Genomic DNA, 15,527 nt, shown 5'->3' with positions numbered 1-15,527 from the left:
GACTCGGAAACCCTGGAAGTGGGCGGTGGATCGAGGTGGAGTTGGTGAACCTGTCTTGTGAGGTCGGAGACTTGGACGGCCAGGGTCTCAACGGCATGTCGAGCAGCAGACAATTCCTCCTCGTGTCTGCCTAGCATCGCTCCCTGGATCTCGACGGCGGAGTGAAAAGGGTCCGGAGCCGCTGGGTCCATTCTTGGTCAGATTCTTCTGTTATGTACTTGAGTGAAGACCCAAAAGCGGTTTTAACAGAAAACAGAGTTCTTTTAATGAAAAAACAGGAACGGCATAGATCCTCCTCCGACGTTGACAATAGAACAAAAGAACGTTAGTAGAGTGCAGGATGCACCTGCCAGGCAGACTCCGACAGGATAGGACAAGGTGGAAGCAAACGAGACGATAGCTTGCTTCTGGCATGAAAAACACAAACAAGAATCTGACACCGAAAGTAGCAGGAACAGAGAGAGAAATAGAGACCTAATCAGAGGGGAAAGAGAGAACAGGTGGGGAAAGGATGAATGAGCTAGTTAGGGGAGATGTGGAACAGCTGGAGAAGGAGAGACAGAGAAGGTAACCTAATAAGACCAGCAGAGAGAGACAGAGTGAAGAGAAAGGACAGGAACAGACATAATAAGACATGACACTTTATCAGTGAATTTCCCAAAAAACACAACTCCAGACCAGGATTTTCAGTGTCATTCTACATCATCTATGACTCTTTTCAAGCTTTGAAATACATTCAAATATAAAGGCTTCACGGATAAAGTGGTGATTTAAATGCATTCATGATATCTATTTTGTCAGTATCTAAATTAATGTCTTTGGGGAGAGAAGTGGAGCCACAACCCTTCAGTGATTTAACAGCTTTCCAGAATTTAGCTGGTTTCCCTGATCATTCAGATAGTGTATTAACATAATAATCTGATTTGGCTTTTTTAACTCATTTGACATTTCTCGATCGCCTGAAAGAGTCTGGGCCCCGAGTCTGTGAATCTAGTTTTGGCCCAGGCAGCGCATCTGTTGTGACTTCAGCTCTAGACTGAATCAAGGGTAAGACTGATTTTTAATTCTACAGTTTTGTAAAGGGAGCATGTTTATCTACAACACAATTGAAAACATTTGTGAAGTGGTTCAGAGCTAAATCTGGGTCAGGTATAGATGCAATACAATTAAAGTCACCAAAATATTATGTTGTTTTTATCTATGCATAGTCACTGTAATAACTCTACCTACATGTACATATTACCTCAACTACCCGGTGCTCCCTGCACATTGCTTCTGTATCGGTACCTCCCTGTACATAGTTAGGATCACATACAATTCATCACTGCATGGACTCTACAAGGTGTCGAAAGCGTTTCACAGGGATGCTGGCACATGTTGACTCCAATGCTTCCCACAAATGTGTCAAGTCGGCTGGATGTCCTTTGGGTGTTGGAATATTCTTGACACAGATACAAAGTGTTGAGCGTGATAGACCCAGCAGCGTTTCAGTTCTTGACACAAACTGGTGTGCCTGGCACCTACCACCATACCCCGTTTAAAGGCACTTAAGATAAATGTTTTGGCTTGCCTATTTAACCTCTGAATGGCACACACACAATCCATATCTCAAACCTCAATTGTCTCAAGTCTTAAACATCCTTCTTTAACCTGTCTCTTTCCCTTCATCTACACTGACTGAAGTGGATTTATCAAGTGACATCAATCAGGGATCATAGCTTTCACCTACAGTCTTAATGTTTTGTACACTAATTTTATAGGAAGCACATTTGGGACTTTCCCTACTTCTCAGGAATATTGATAGTGATCTAAGGATTATTATGATAAAAACACATTTACCCTCCTTAGATACAGAATCAATATCACAGAATCATCAAGGTACTTCCTTGAGTGGAGATACTTCCTTGTGTAGCAGTTTAAAGGCAGGCACCTGGTGCCTCACGGAATCAGTAGGAACAGGACGAGTAACTGTTTAGGTGGACCAGGACGACTCGCTAGAAGAACCATCATGGCACTCCAATGGGTGAAGCCGTGGATCGCTCTGGTCTTCGGACTATCTGCTGCACATTCTGAGACTGGTAAGATAAGATATGATGAAATACATTTTAATATCACTTTAGGATAAGTCATGTAGCCTAGTTGAGGAACTAAAGAGGAGCTGGGTTAGAAGCAAAATAAGACTTGTTCCCTGTCTATTTCCAGTTATGATTCCAGACATGACTTCCATTGGGAGTCTATATGATTCCAAACTGCAAATCGTATCAGGTAATTTGTGTTGTTGAATATATGTCACCAAATACTCAAATATCTATATTCTACTCTACTGTTATATTATACATCTTATATTCAGACATGAATGGTGCAACTATACTGTACATTTCCCCCCATGCAGCAGGAGTGAGTCCCACTCATAACGGACAGGTCTGCAGCACATGGGGTAACTACCACTACAAAACCTACGATGGAGACCTCTTCCAGCTGCCCTACACCTGTAACTACGTGCTGTCGTCGTTGTGTAAGAGCAGCAGCGGCTACGAGGCCTTTAACATTCAGCTGCAGCGCGGGGAGGTAGATGGGCTGCCCACCATCACCAAGGTATTCCTTTGTGATCAGTCCTTTGATTGTTGTACATTTCACTATTGATTAATTGTGTTTAAATTGCACTATTGATTAATTGCTTTTAAATTTCACTATTGACTAATTGTTTTTAAATTGCACTATTGATTAATTGTGTTTAAATTGCACTATTGACTAATTGTTTTTAAATTGCACTATTGATTAATTGTTTTAAATTTCACTATTGATTAATTGTTTTTAAATTTCACTATTGATTAATTGTTTTTAAATTGCACTATTGATTAATTGTGTTTAAATTTCACTATTGATTAATTGCTTTTAAATTTCACTATTGATTAATTGTTTTAAATTTCACTGTTGATTAATTGTGTTTAAATTGCACTATTGATTAATTGTGTTTAAATTTCACTATTGATTAATAGTTTTATTGCTCTATGATCTCAATGTAAGGTGACCTTGAGGGTCCTGAAAGGCGTCTGTCAAATAAAATGTCCTACTATTATTATTATTAAGGTTTCTTTGAAGCTGGATGGAACCTTCGTGGAGCTGGCCAACGGTAACGTCAGCGTCAACGGATTACAGTGAGTTCCCAGTCTAGTCAACAATGGATCTCAGATGTGGAAAACCATTGGCTCTTTGATGTGTAAAATACATAGTAATACAGGAAGTAAATGATACGGGGGTTTGTTATAACTTATCTACATCCAATGGGATTCATTTTATTCAGAGAGTTCACTTGCATTTATCATATGTAGGAAAAAAAGAATGGAAAGTATTTGATTTTCACTTCATTCAGTTGCTACATTTGTGCGAAGACTTGAGGTAAAATTCACAACCACTTTTATAAAAATGCATTAATGTCATGGATGCAGTGTTGCATCATCATTAATCTCATCTTGAGATCAATCTTTTGCTGTTTTAACATAATCTACATAATGTCAGTTTCAATGGGCAACAGTGAGTTCACCAGTGATCTAAAAGCATTCAGAGGTCAAACTCTTATTCTGAAGTTTAGTTGATGTGCATTTACAGATGAAAGTTACTAAGCTGAAATTCCATTTGATGAAATCCTATACAGACATTATTACCTGGTACAGTCTCAACAGGGGAGGAAGAAAAATACTAAGAAAATCCTTTAAAGGACCATTTTGACCCTTGTTGGAATACAGACTCTCCTCTCTGATGAACACTATTGTTTTGTCCCTCTAGGGTCACCATACCGTTTGGTCAGTTTAACGTCTTCATTGAGAGGACCGTTTCCTATGTGAAGATCACAGCCAAGCTGGGGTTAGTCATCATGTGGAATGAAGATGATTCCCTCTGGGTATGTTTAGTTTGCGTACTCATTTCCATACGTCTTCTGTTACACTACAGTGATATGTGGTTGTTTCACCTACTTTGGTTCAATACACTGATTGTAAATCACCCTGGACGAGAGTCTCTGCTAAATGTCAAATGTAAATGTGATGCTTTTCTGCAATATTCTGGTCCTGGAGAAAATGGTCTGTAGTTAGCTAGTGACTTTAGGGAACATCAGTGTTAGGGGAACTGATGGGATAAGAGTGGGAACATCAGTGTTAGGGGAACTGTTGGGATAAGAGTGGGAACATCAGTGTTAGGGGAACTGTTGGGATAAGAGTGGGAACATCAGTGTTAGGGGAACTGTTGGGATAAGAGTGGGAACATCAGTGTTAGGGGAACTGTTGGGATAAGAGTGGGAACATCAGTGTTAGGGGAACGTTTGGGATAAGAGTGGGAACATCAGTGTTAGGGGAACTGTTGGGATAAGAGTGGGAACATCAGTGTTAGGGGAACTGTTGGGATAAGAGTGGGAACATCAGTGTTAGGGGAACTGTTGGGATAAGAGTGGGAACATCAGTGTTAGGGGAACTGTTGGGATAAGAGTGGGAACATCAGTGTTAGGGGAACTGTTGGGATAAGAGTGGGAACATCAGTGTTAGGGGAACGTTTGGGATAAGAGTGGGAACATCAGTGTTAGGGGAACTGTTGGGATAAGAGTGGGAACAGAGTGTTAGGGGAACTGTTGGGATAAGAGTGGGAACATCAGTGTTAGGGGAACTGTTGGGATAAGAGTGGGAACATCAGTGTTAGGGGAACTGTTGGGATAAGAGTGGGAACATCAGTGTTAGGGGAACTGTTGGGATAAGAGTGGGAATATCAGTGTTAGGGGAACGTTTGGGATAAGAGTGGGAACATCAGTGTTAGGGGAACTGTTGGGGTAAGAGTGGGAACATCAGTGTTAGGGGAACTGTTGGGATAAGAGTGGGAACATCAGTGTTAGGGGAACTATTGGGGTAAGAGTAGGAGCATCAGTGTTAGGGGAACTATTGGGGTAAGAGTGGGAACATCAGTGTTTGGGGAACTGTTGGGATAAGAGTGGGAACATCAGTGTTATGGGAACTATTGGGATAAGAGTGGGAACATCAGTGTTAGGGGAACTGTTGGGATAAGAGTGGGAACATCAGTGTTAGGGGAACTATTGGGGTAAGAGTAGGAACATCAGTGTTAGGGGAACGTTTGGGATAAGAGTGGGAACATCAGTGTTAGGGGAACTGTTGGGATAAGAGTGGGAACATCAGTGTTTGGGGAACTGTTGGGATAAGAGTGGGAACATCAGTGTTAGGGGAACTATTGGGATAAGAGTGGGAACATCAGTGTTAGGGGAACTGTTGGGATAAGAGTGGGAACAGAGTGTTAGGGGAACTATTGGGATAAGAGTGGGAACATCAGTGTTAGGGGAACTGTTGGGATAAGAGTGGGAACAGAGTGTTAGGGGAACTGTTGGGGTAAGAGTGGGAACATCAGTGTTAGGGGAACTGTTGGGATAAGAGAGGGAACATCAGTGTTAGGGGAACTGTTGGGATAAGAGTGGGAACATCAGTGTTAGGGGAACTATTGGGATAAGAGTGGGAACATCAGTGTTAGGGGAACTGTTGGGATAAGAGTGGGAACATCAGTGTTAGGGGAACTGTTGGGACAAGAGTGGGAACATCAGTGTTAGGGGAACTGTTGGGATAAGAGAGGGAACATCAGTGTTAGGGGAACTGTTGGGATAAGAGTGGGAACATCAGTGTTAGGGGAACTGTTGGGATAAGAGTGGGAACATCAGTGTTAGGGGAACTGTTGGGATAAGAGTGGGAACATCAGTGTTAGGGGAACTGTTGGGATAAGAGTGGGAACAGCAGTGTTAGGGGAACTGTTGGGATAAGAGTGGGAACATCAGTGTTAGGGGAACTGTTGGGATAAGAGTGGGAACATCAGTGTTAGGGGAACTGTTGGGGTAAGAGTGGGAACATCAGTGTTAGGGGAACTGTTGGGATAAGAGAGGGAACATCAGTGTTAGGGGAACTGTTGGGATAAGAGTGGGAACATCAGTGTTAGGGGAACTGTTGGGATAAGAGTGGGAACATCAGTGTTAGGGGAACTGTTGGGATAAGAGTGGGAACATCAGTGTTAGGGGAACTGTTGGGATAAGAGTGGGAACAGCAGTGTTAGGGGAACTGTTGGGATAAGAGTGGGAACATCAGTGTTAGGGGAACTGTTGGGATAAGAGAGGGAACATTAGTGTTGAGCTCTGATGGGATAAAAGTGGGAACATCAGTGTTTGTGGAACTGTTGGGATCCAGCTGAGGCATAAGAGCCTGACGAGTTGGTGGAAGCAGGGGAGCCTGGCAATCCGGCATAGTTATGAGAGCCTTGCTATACGACTGAGACGCGAGATAATAATGTAAAAACTCCCTGATGGTGAGGCGTTATTCTGTAACGAGGTGCACTGAGAATTCTATGAACTGCTGTAGGTGCATGGCCAGCTAGCTGTATGTGAAATGTACATATATATGAACTGCTGTAGGTGCCTCAACAGCTAGCTTGCAATGCATTAACCCTCAGTCATCCATTGGTTTTATAGGTGGAGCTGGACTCAAAGTTCCAGAATCATACATGTGGGCTGTGTGGAGACTTCAACGGAGTCCAGAACGAGTTCAATAGGAATGGTAAACAAAATCACCAAATATCTGAGAGGGGCGGATTACGTTCATGTTCTGTTTATGAATGTTTGGGTTAGGAAGGGGTTATAAAGTATTTTTCTAGTTATCATTTTAAGAAAAGGTTATCAAAAACACAAAACACATGATGACAGAGACTGTTTGTAAGGGGAAATAAACAGGTAAGATAAAACTATGTTTCTTTTCCTACAGATGATTATCTGAAGACAATCGACTATGCTGATATTTGGAAGATGAATGGCCCAACAGAAACCTGTACAGAAATCCCTGTTCACACTGAGCAGTGTGAAGACCAGGTATTTACAGGTCTAGAGCTGAACATTTAAGATGTCTTATTCATTACATTTAAACATGACTGTTAGTTTAAAATATCATCATGGCTGACATTTGATCATAATCCCTCCAGAAATATACAGAATGGTGTCGTCTGCGTAGAGGTGGATCAGAGAATCAAACCGTCTGTTGCCTCCAGTAATTCTTCTTCTTCTTCATCCTTTCAGACCAAACTTTGTGAGCAGCTTCTCACCAGTCTTGCCTTCAGTAGCTGTAAGGACCTGATTGCCACAGACTCCTTCATCAAGGCCTGTGCAGAAGACATGTGTCACTGTGGCAACAGCAGCAGCAGTGTCACCTGCGCCTGTCCCACCATGTCAGAGTACTCCCGCCAGTGTGCTCACGCAGGGGGGAAACCCCAGGAGTGGAAGACCGACCAGTTCTGCTGTAAGGGAACATTATTTGCATTACACATCCTTTTTGTTTTTATACTGGATTGTTTGTTTGTATTGCTCTGTTGGTAGTTTGGATGTGGGTAAAAAACTCAGCCACAGTTATATTGTAACTCAAAGTAAACACTTTTGATATGCAATAATGCTTTGCCTTAGGTAATCTATAGTGTCTTCTTCTTTGACATGCTAGTATTTACATTTATGTGACTGAAAACTGAGGAGCAAATCCCAATTTTCACTTCCAATGATGTCAATAGAAGAAGACATGAAAATGTGAAGTAATGAAGAGTCAGAAACAGATCTGTGACTCTGGTTATTTGTGTCGAGCAGTGGAGACGTGTCCTTTAAGCATGCAGTACCAGGAGTGTGGTAGTCCCTGCACTGATACCTGCTCCAACCCAAAGAGGAACCAGCATTGTGAGGAACACTGCACCGACGGATGCTTCTGCCCTGCTGGTACATGCACTCATTACTGAATACAACATCATATATCAGCTATGTAACTATTTTAAAGTAGCTGAATACAACATCATATGTCAGCTATGTAACTATTTTAAAGTAGCTGAATACAACATCATATGTCAGCTGTGTAACTATTTTAAAGTAGCTGAATACAACATCATATGTCAGCTATGTAACTATTTTAAAGTAGCTGAATACAACATCATATGTCAGCTATGTAACTATTTTAAAGTAGCTGAATACAACATCATATGTCAGCTGTGTAACTATTTTAAAGTAGCTGAATATAACCGATGATGCCCTAATGCAGAGGTAGCACCACAGGTCCCAGAATGGTGGGGCAAATTGTTTTTCCCGGGGCCCAGAGCTTTTCCTAATATGGTAACCTAACCCAGGTATACGTCAGGACCCTATAGGATCTGACTGTGATTAATTAGTAGTTGTGAAAAGGTATTTTTTATGGCAATGATGGGAGTGGGACCAGATTTACCTATTTAGCAGATGCTCTTATCCAGAGAGACTTACAGGAACAGTTAGGTTAAGTGCCTTGCTCAAAGGCACACTGACAGAATTTTCACCTAGTCAGGCCAGGGATTCATACCATTGACCTTTCAGTTACTAGCCCAATGCTCTTAACAATAGGCTACCTGCCACCTAGGTATACAGATAAATATTTTCTAAACAGGTCACAGGGTTTGAAAGAAATTCTGGAAAATCTCCTGGCCTTTGGGAGGATAAAAAACCCTGTCAAACTGAAGCAACCTTGCAATTAATATGAAAGAAATTTGAAAAGACACAACCAACAACCAACATCAGCGATTGGACAACAGAACTCACAGGGCTGAGTTTTCACCTAGTCAGTTCGGGTATTCAAACTATTGACCTTTCAGTTACTCGTTCAATTGTCACGATCGTCGTCAGTGTGGAAATGACCGGACCAAGGTGCAGCATCTTTTTATTTATGTCGCCAACAGAACAAGGACATGACCGTGCCGCTTACGTCGGCTTTACAGGCTACTAACCAATACAACAACCCACAACTAAGGTGGCAAAACAGGCTGCCTAAGTATGATTCACAATCAGGGACAACGATAGACAGCTGTCCCTGATTGAGAACCATATCCGGCCAAAACATAGAAACAGAAAACATAGACATAAAGAAACTAGAATGCCCACCCTAGTCACAGGCTACTTGCCGTCTAGGCATTCAGATATTTTCTAAACATGTGACCACATGGTTTTAAAGAAATTCTGGAAAAAATCCTGACCCTTGGGTGGATGAAAAACCTGTCAAACTTCAGCAACCTATTGTAAATCTTCTTTCCTGTACACAGACACAACCACAGTGATTGGACAACAGAACTCACAGGGCTGAGCTTAGCATCATATGGGCCTATACAACTGCAATTAGAAATGAACTCACACAGTCCATTTATGTAATCAGTTCTGTGTTGTTTGATTCATTTCAGTTAATCATTCTGGATTGAAAAGGTCAAGGTAGCCTAGCCAGCCAGACCAATTTTGAATATAGCCTAAACCACATTACTATGTGGTTTACCCTGGTCAGAAGGGACAGGGCGCATTGGCTGTAGACTATGCAGCTCCAGGCAGCATTTGTTATCAGTAGCATAGTCAGACTGAGAAATCCTCTAGTTTTCTTCCCATACAGTTTAAGTGTAGGCTGCTGAAACATTTCTGTAAAGAGTTCTTGCTTGGGTATGTCAAGGGTGATGTGTTATCATGTTTGCTAAATACATACCGGAGGAAAGTGGAGCAGAGCGGAGTTTTGCTAGATTATGGGATTTGCTAGATTATAGGTTTACATGCGCAAGATGGCAAATTGAGTCATACAGCTGCCCTTGTGAATTGATCGCTCCCCATCTAGCTTCAGAGTTTGTTCTGTTCGGTCACCTAAACTGGGATATGCTTATCACCCCGGCAGTCCTGCAATCTAAGCTAGATACCCTCAATCTCATACAAATCATCAAGGAACCCACCAGGTACAACCCTAAATCCGTAAACATGGGCACCCTCATAGACATTATCCTGACCAACTTGCCAAGGTAATAAACCTTTGACTTGTTTATTGTGTTATTGGCTTGTTTGTTGTTTACTCCATGTGTAACTCTGTGTAGTTGTCTGTGTCACACTGCTATGCTTTATCTTGGCCAGGTCGCAGTTGTAAATGAGAACTTGTTCTCAACTAGCCTACCTGGTTAAATAAACGTGTTCTCAACGGGCCTACCTGGTTAAATAAAGGTATTCTCAATGGGCCTACCTGGTTAAATAAAGGTGTTCTCACCTAGCCTTCCTGGTTAAATAAAGGTGTTCTCAACTAGCCTACCTGGTTAAATAAAGGTGTTCTCAACTAGCCTACCTGGTTAAATAAAGGTTAAATAAAATAAAGATACTTTTTTGTCAAGTCTCAAATTGCAAGTCACATGACTGGAGTCCACATCCCTGTATTTTAAACCAGGAAGACTGAATTAAACCTCATGTCAGATATGTGCTGCAGGAAGTAGGGGTGTTGAGTGTCCTGTAGCACCCCCTAAAAAATCATGATACAAAAAAATATATAAAAATACATGTACACTGGGCCTTTAATATAACATACTACATTTATTAGTAATGTCATTTATGGGATCAGGTGACTAAATGTATTGCTTTTAATGTAATTTACGGAATCAGTTGACTAAATGTGTTGAATGTAATTTAAGTGGTTTTAGTTGACTAAATATAATGTATTGAATGTAATTCATGGGATCAGCTGGCTAAATGTAATGTATTGAATGTCATTATGGAACCAGGTGACTAAATGTAATGTATTGAATGTAAGTCATGGGATCAGCTAACTGAATGTATTGAATGTAAGTCATGGGATCAGCTGGCTAAATGTATTGAATGTAAGTCATGGGTTCAGCTAACTGAATGTTTTGAATGTCTTTCTCATAGGAACCGTGTTTGATGACATCACTCAGACTGGCTGTGTAGCTGTGAACCAGTGCTCTTGTCTCCACAACGGACAATCTTACCAGCCTGGACAATCATTCTCAAGAACATGCCACAAATGGTAAGAGCTGCATTGCGTTTATATACACTGAATTGTTGTGTGTGTTGATCCGGGTGTGTTGTGGCTAAACTGACTGTCTCTCTCCGTTAGTACCTGTATACAAGGCCTGTGGAGTTGTATGTGTTGAGGCTAAACTGACTGTCTCTCTCCGTTAGTACCTGTATACAAGGCCAGTGGAGTTGTATGTGTTGTGGCTAAACTGACTGTCTCTCTCCGTTAGTACCTGTATACAAGGCCAGTGGAGTTGTATGTGTTAAGGCTAAACTGACTGTCTCTCTCCGTTAGTACCTGTATCCAAGGCCTGTGGAGTTGTATGTGTTGAGGCTAAACTGACTGTCTCTCTCCGTTAGTACCTGTATACAAGGCCAGTGGAGTTGTATGTGTTGAGGCTAAACTGACTGTCTCTCTCCGTTTGTACCTGTATACAAGGCCAGTGGAGTTGTATGTGTTGAGGCTAAACTGACTGTCTCTCTCCGTTAGTACCTGTATACAAGGCCAGTGGAGTTGTATGGATCTAGATTGCCCTGCTACCTGCTCCATAGTGGGAGGTTCCCACATCACCACCTACGATGGGAAAGCCTACACCTTCCATGGAGACTGCTCATATGTCCTGTCCAAGGTAGGGATCTAACCTACTGTATGCAGACTGCTCATATGTCCTGTCCAAGGTAGGGATCTAACCTACTGTATGTAGTGGTATTAGTGCCAACAGAAATATTGAATAAAAATGTGGTCTCTTTCATACAATTTGAAAGTGACTCAATTCCGATTCCATGTCAGTTGGCACTAATATGCCTCCATGATGACTGTATGTTTAGTAGATTTCACTCCTAACTCGCTAGCGAACATGTACTGGCCCACGAACCGGCCACATCCGGCATAGATTGCAGCCATTGGCATCACTATCCATATTAATCGCATAAATACTTTTCTATCAAGTTGAACCATAATATACAGAAGGAAGGTATTTACACCCCTTGACCTTTTCCATTTTTTGTTGTTGTGTAAGAGCCTGAATAAAAAAAAATGTATTAAATAGTGATTTGGGGGGAGGGGGGGCACTGGCCTACACACAATATTCCATAATGTCAAAGCGGAATAATTTTTCTAAAATTTGTAAAAAATTACAAATTACTTTAAAGGATAAATCGAAAATGGTATTCAACCCCTTTGTTATGACAAGCTTTATGTTCAGGAGTAAACATGGGCTTGACAAGTCACATAAATACATTGCGTGGACTCGCTGTGTGTCCACTTACAGTCTTTAACATGACTTTTGTATGACGACCTCATGTCTGTACCCCACACATAAAATTATCTCGAAGGTCCCTCAGTCGAGCAATGAATTTCACTAACAGAGTCAACGACAAAGACCAGAAAGTTTTTCCAATGACTCGCAAAGAAGGGCACCGATTGGTAGATTGGTAAAAATTTGAAAAAGCAGACACTGAATACCCCTTTGAACATTGTGAAGTTATTAATTACACTTTGGATAGTGTATCATTACACCCAGTCACAACAAAGATACAAGTATCCTTCCTAACTCAGTAACCAGAGAGGAAGGAAACTGATCGGGGATTTCACCAATGGTAAAACAGTTACAGTGTTGAATGGCTGTGATAGGACAAAACTGAGGATGGATCAACAACATTGTAGTTACTCCACAATATTAACCTAATTGACAAGTGAAAAGAAGGAATCATGTACAGAATAAAAACATTCCAAAACATGCATCCTGTTTGCAACAAGGCACTAAAGTAATACTGCAAAAAATGTGGCAAAGAAATGCACTTTTTGTTCTGAATACAAAGTGTCACGTTTGAGCAATACAGCACATTATTGAGTACCACTCAACATTTTTTCAAGCATAGTGGTGGCTGCATCATGTTATGGGTATGCTTGTAATCGTTAAGGACTGGAGAGTTTTCACCCTCATAGATATCATCCTAACTAACTCCCCCTCCAAATACACCTCTGCTGTTTTCAATCAGGATCTCAGCGATCACTGCCTCATTGCCTGCATCCGCAATGGGTCTGCGACCAAAGGACCACCCCTCATCACTGTCAAACGCTCCCTAAAACACTTCTGCAAGCAGACCTTTCTAATCGACCTGGCCGGGGTATCCTGGAATGACATTGACCTCATCCCGTCAGTAGATGATGCCTGGTTATTCTTTAAAAGGGCCTTCCTCAACATCTTAAATAAGCATGCCCCATTTAAAAAATGTAGAACTAGGAATAGATATTGTCCTTGATTCACTCCAGACCTGTCTGCCCTTGACCAGCACAGAAACACCCTGTGGCGTTCTGCATTAGCATCAAATAGCCCCCGTGATATGGAACTTTTCAGGGAAGTTAGGAACAAATATACACAGGCAGTTAGAAAAGCTAAGGCCAGCTTTTTCAAACAGAAATTTGCATCCTGTAGTACAAACTCAAAAAAGTTCTGGGACACTGTAAAGTCCATGGAGAATAAGAGCACCTTCTCCCAGCTGCCCACTGCTCTGAGGCTAGGAAACACTGTTACCACCGATAAATCCACTATAATTGAGAATATCAATAAGCATTTCTCTACGGCTGGCCATGCTTTCCACCCGGCTACCCCTACCCCTACCCCGGCTACCCCTACCCCGGTCAACTGCCTGGCACCCTCCACAGCAACCCGCCAAAGCCCCCACCATTTCTCCTTCACACAAACCCAGATAGCTTATGTTCTGAAAGAGCTGCAAAATCTGGACCCCTATAAATCAGCCGGGTTAGACAATCTGGACCCTCTCTTTCTAAAATTATCTGCCGAAATTGTTGCAACCCCTATTACTAGCCTGTTCAACCTCTCTTTCATATCATCTGAAATTCCCAAAGATTGCAAAGCTGGTGCGGTTATCCCCCTCTTCAAAGGGGGTGACACTCTAGACCCAAACTGCTACAGATCGATATCTATTCTACCCTGTCTTTCTAAGGTCTTTGAAAGCCAAGTTAACAAACAGATTATCGACCATTTGGAATCCCACCGTACCTTCTCCGCTATGGTTGAAGGTACGTTGGGTGCACCTCAGCCACGCTCAAGGTCCTAAACGACATCGATAAGAGACATTACTGTGCAGCAGTATTCATCGACCTGGCCAAGGCTTTCGACTCTGTCAATCACCGCATTCTTATTGGCAGACTCAACAGCCTTGGTTTCTCAAATGATTGCCTCGCCTGGTTTACCAACTACTTCTCTGATAGAGTTCAGTGTGTCAAATCAGAGGGCCTGTTGTCCGGACCTCTGGCAGTCTCTATGAGGGTGCCACAGGGTTAAATTCTTGGGCTGATACATTAATGATGTCACTCTTGTTGCTGGTGATCCTCTGATCCACCTCTACACAGATGACACCATTCTGTATACCTCTGGCCCTTCTTTGGGCACTGTGTTAACTAACCTCCAGACGAGCATCAATGACATACAACTCTCCTTCCTTGGCCTCCAAATACTCTTAAATGCAAGTTACTCTTAAATGCATGCTATTCAATCGATCACTGCCCGCTCCTGCACGCCCGTCCAGCATCACTACGTTTGACGGCTCTGAATTAGAATACGTGGATAACTACAAATACCTAGGTGTCTGGTTAGACTGTAAACTTTCCTTCCAGACTCACATTAAGCATCTCCAATCCAAAATGAAATCTAGAATTGGCTTGCCATATTGCAGCGAAGTATTCTTCACTCATGCTGCCAAACATACACTCGTAAAACGGACCATCCTACCGATCCTCGACTTCGGCGATGTCATCTATAAAATAGCCTCCAACACTTTGCCCTCGCTTCATACTCGTCGCCGAACCTACTGACTACAGGTTATCTACAAGTCTCTGCTAGGTAAAGCCCCGCCTTATCTCAGCTCACTGGTCACCATAGCATCACCCACTCGTAGCACGCGATCCAGCAGGTATAGTTCACTGGTCACCCCCAAAGCCAATTCCTCCTTTGGTCGCATTTCCTTCCAGTTCTCTGCTGCCAATGACTGTAACGAACTGCAAAAATCACTGAAGCTGGAGACTCATATCTCCCTCACTAGCTTTAAGCACAAGCTCTCAGAGCAGCTCACAGATCACTGCACCTGTACATAGCCCACCTGTAAACAGCCCATCTATCTACCTAACTCTATCTACCTCATCCCCATACTGTATTTATTTATTTATAATGCTCCTTTACACCCCAGTGTCTCTACTTGCACATTCATCTTCTGCACATCTATCACTCCAGTGTTAATTTCTATATTGTAATTAATTACTCCATAACTTTACTGTCATACCTTAACTTTGCTGTCATACCTTAACTTTACTGTCATACCTTAACTTTACTGTCATACCTTAATGTTACTGTCATACCTTAACGTTACTGTCATACCTTAACTCTACTGTCATACCTTGACATTACTGTCATACCTTGACTCTACTGTCATACCTTAACTCTACTGTCATACCTGTTGCCGATTGTCCCCAGCAAACAAACAAGACTGCTTTCACAGTCCTGGGTGACATAGTGAAATGTGGGAAGACGGACATTGAGACCTGCCTAAGATCTGTAACCCTGGTGACTCCAGAGTCCACGGTAAGTTAGCCAGTCAGTGACTCGTATCACCACTTCAGGGTTGGAGTAAATTACATTTCATTTCCAGTCAATTC

The 15,527-nt window shown here is 42.1% G+C and overlaps 2 protein-coding genes across 2 annotated transcripts in view; both read left to right on the top strand.

The window, feature by feature from the left end:
• Window positions 1-1,963: 1,963 nt before the first annotated feature.
• On the top strand, window positions 1,964-15,462 carry LOC135509764 (mucin-5B-like). The gene is made up of 13 exons (XM_064930666.1): window positions 1,964-2,078; window positions 2,203-2,265; window positions 2,393-2,595; window positions 3,091-3,158; window positions 3,787-3,901; window positions 6,506-6,590; window positions 6,795-6,898; window positions 7,103-7,322; window positions 7,658-7,783; window positions 10,742-10,859; window positions 11,015-11,040; window positions 11,402-11,478; window positions 15,346-15,462. Exons 1-13 carry the CDS (start codon window positions 2,009-2,011, stop codon window positions 15,460-15,462), a joined length of 1,392 nt encoding a protein of 463 aa, XP_064786738.1. The 5' UTR covers window positions 1,964-2,008.
• LOC135508883 (mucin-2-like) overlaps window positions 11,509-15,527 on the top strand; it is a 63,998-nt gene continuing 59,979 nt past the window's right edge. Inside the window, exons 1-2 of the mRNA XM_064929092.1 lie at window positions 11,509-11,527; window positions 15,346-15,453. The gene's annotated coding sequence lies outside the window, so the exon portion shown is untranslated. The remainder of the gene's footprint in view (window positions 11,528-15,345; window positions 15,454-15,527) is intronic.

The sequence above is a fragment of the Oncorhynchus masou genome, chromosome 22, assembly GCF_036934945.1.
Source record: "Oncorhynchus masou masou isolate Uvic2021 chromosome 22, UVic_Omas_1.1, whole genome shotgun sequence".
NCBI lineage: Eukaryota > Metazoa > Chordata > Actinopteri > Salmoniformes > Salmonidae > Oncorhynchus > Oncorhynchus masou.
The sequence above is the reverse complement of the archived record's forward strand: the minus strand, read 5'-3'. Positions and strand labels throughout refer to the sequence as shown.

Bases quoted from the DNA above. Each gene is read 5' to 3' on its own strand.
- LOC135509764 (XM_064930666.1), top strand. From the start codon at position 2,009: ATGGCACTCCAATGGGTGAAGCCGTGGATCGCTCTGGTCTTCGGACTA. The intron at 6,591-6,794 runs GTAAACAAAATC...CTTTTCCTACAG, and splicing joins GAACGAGTTCAATAGGAATG to ATGATTATCTGAAGACAATC. The intron at 7,323-7,657 runs GTAAGGGAACAT...TGTGTCGAGCAG, and splicing joins GAAGACCGACCAGTTCTGCT to TGGAGACGTGTCCTTTAAGC.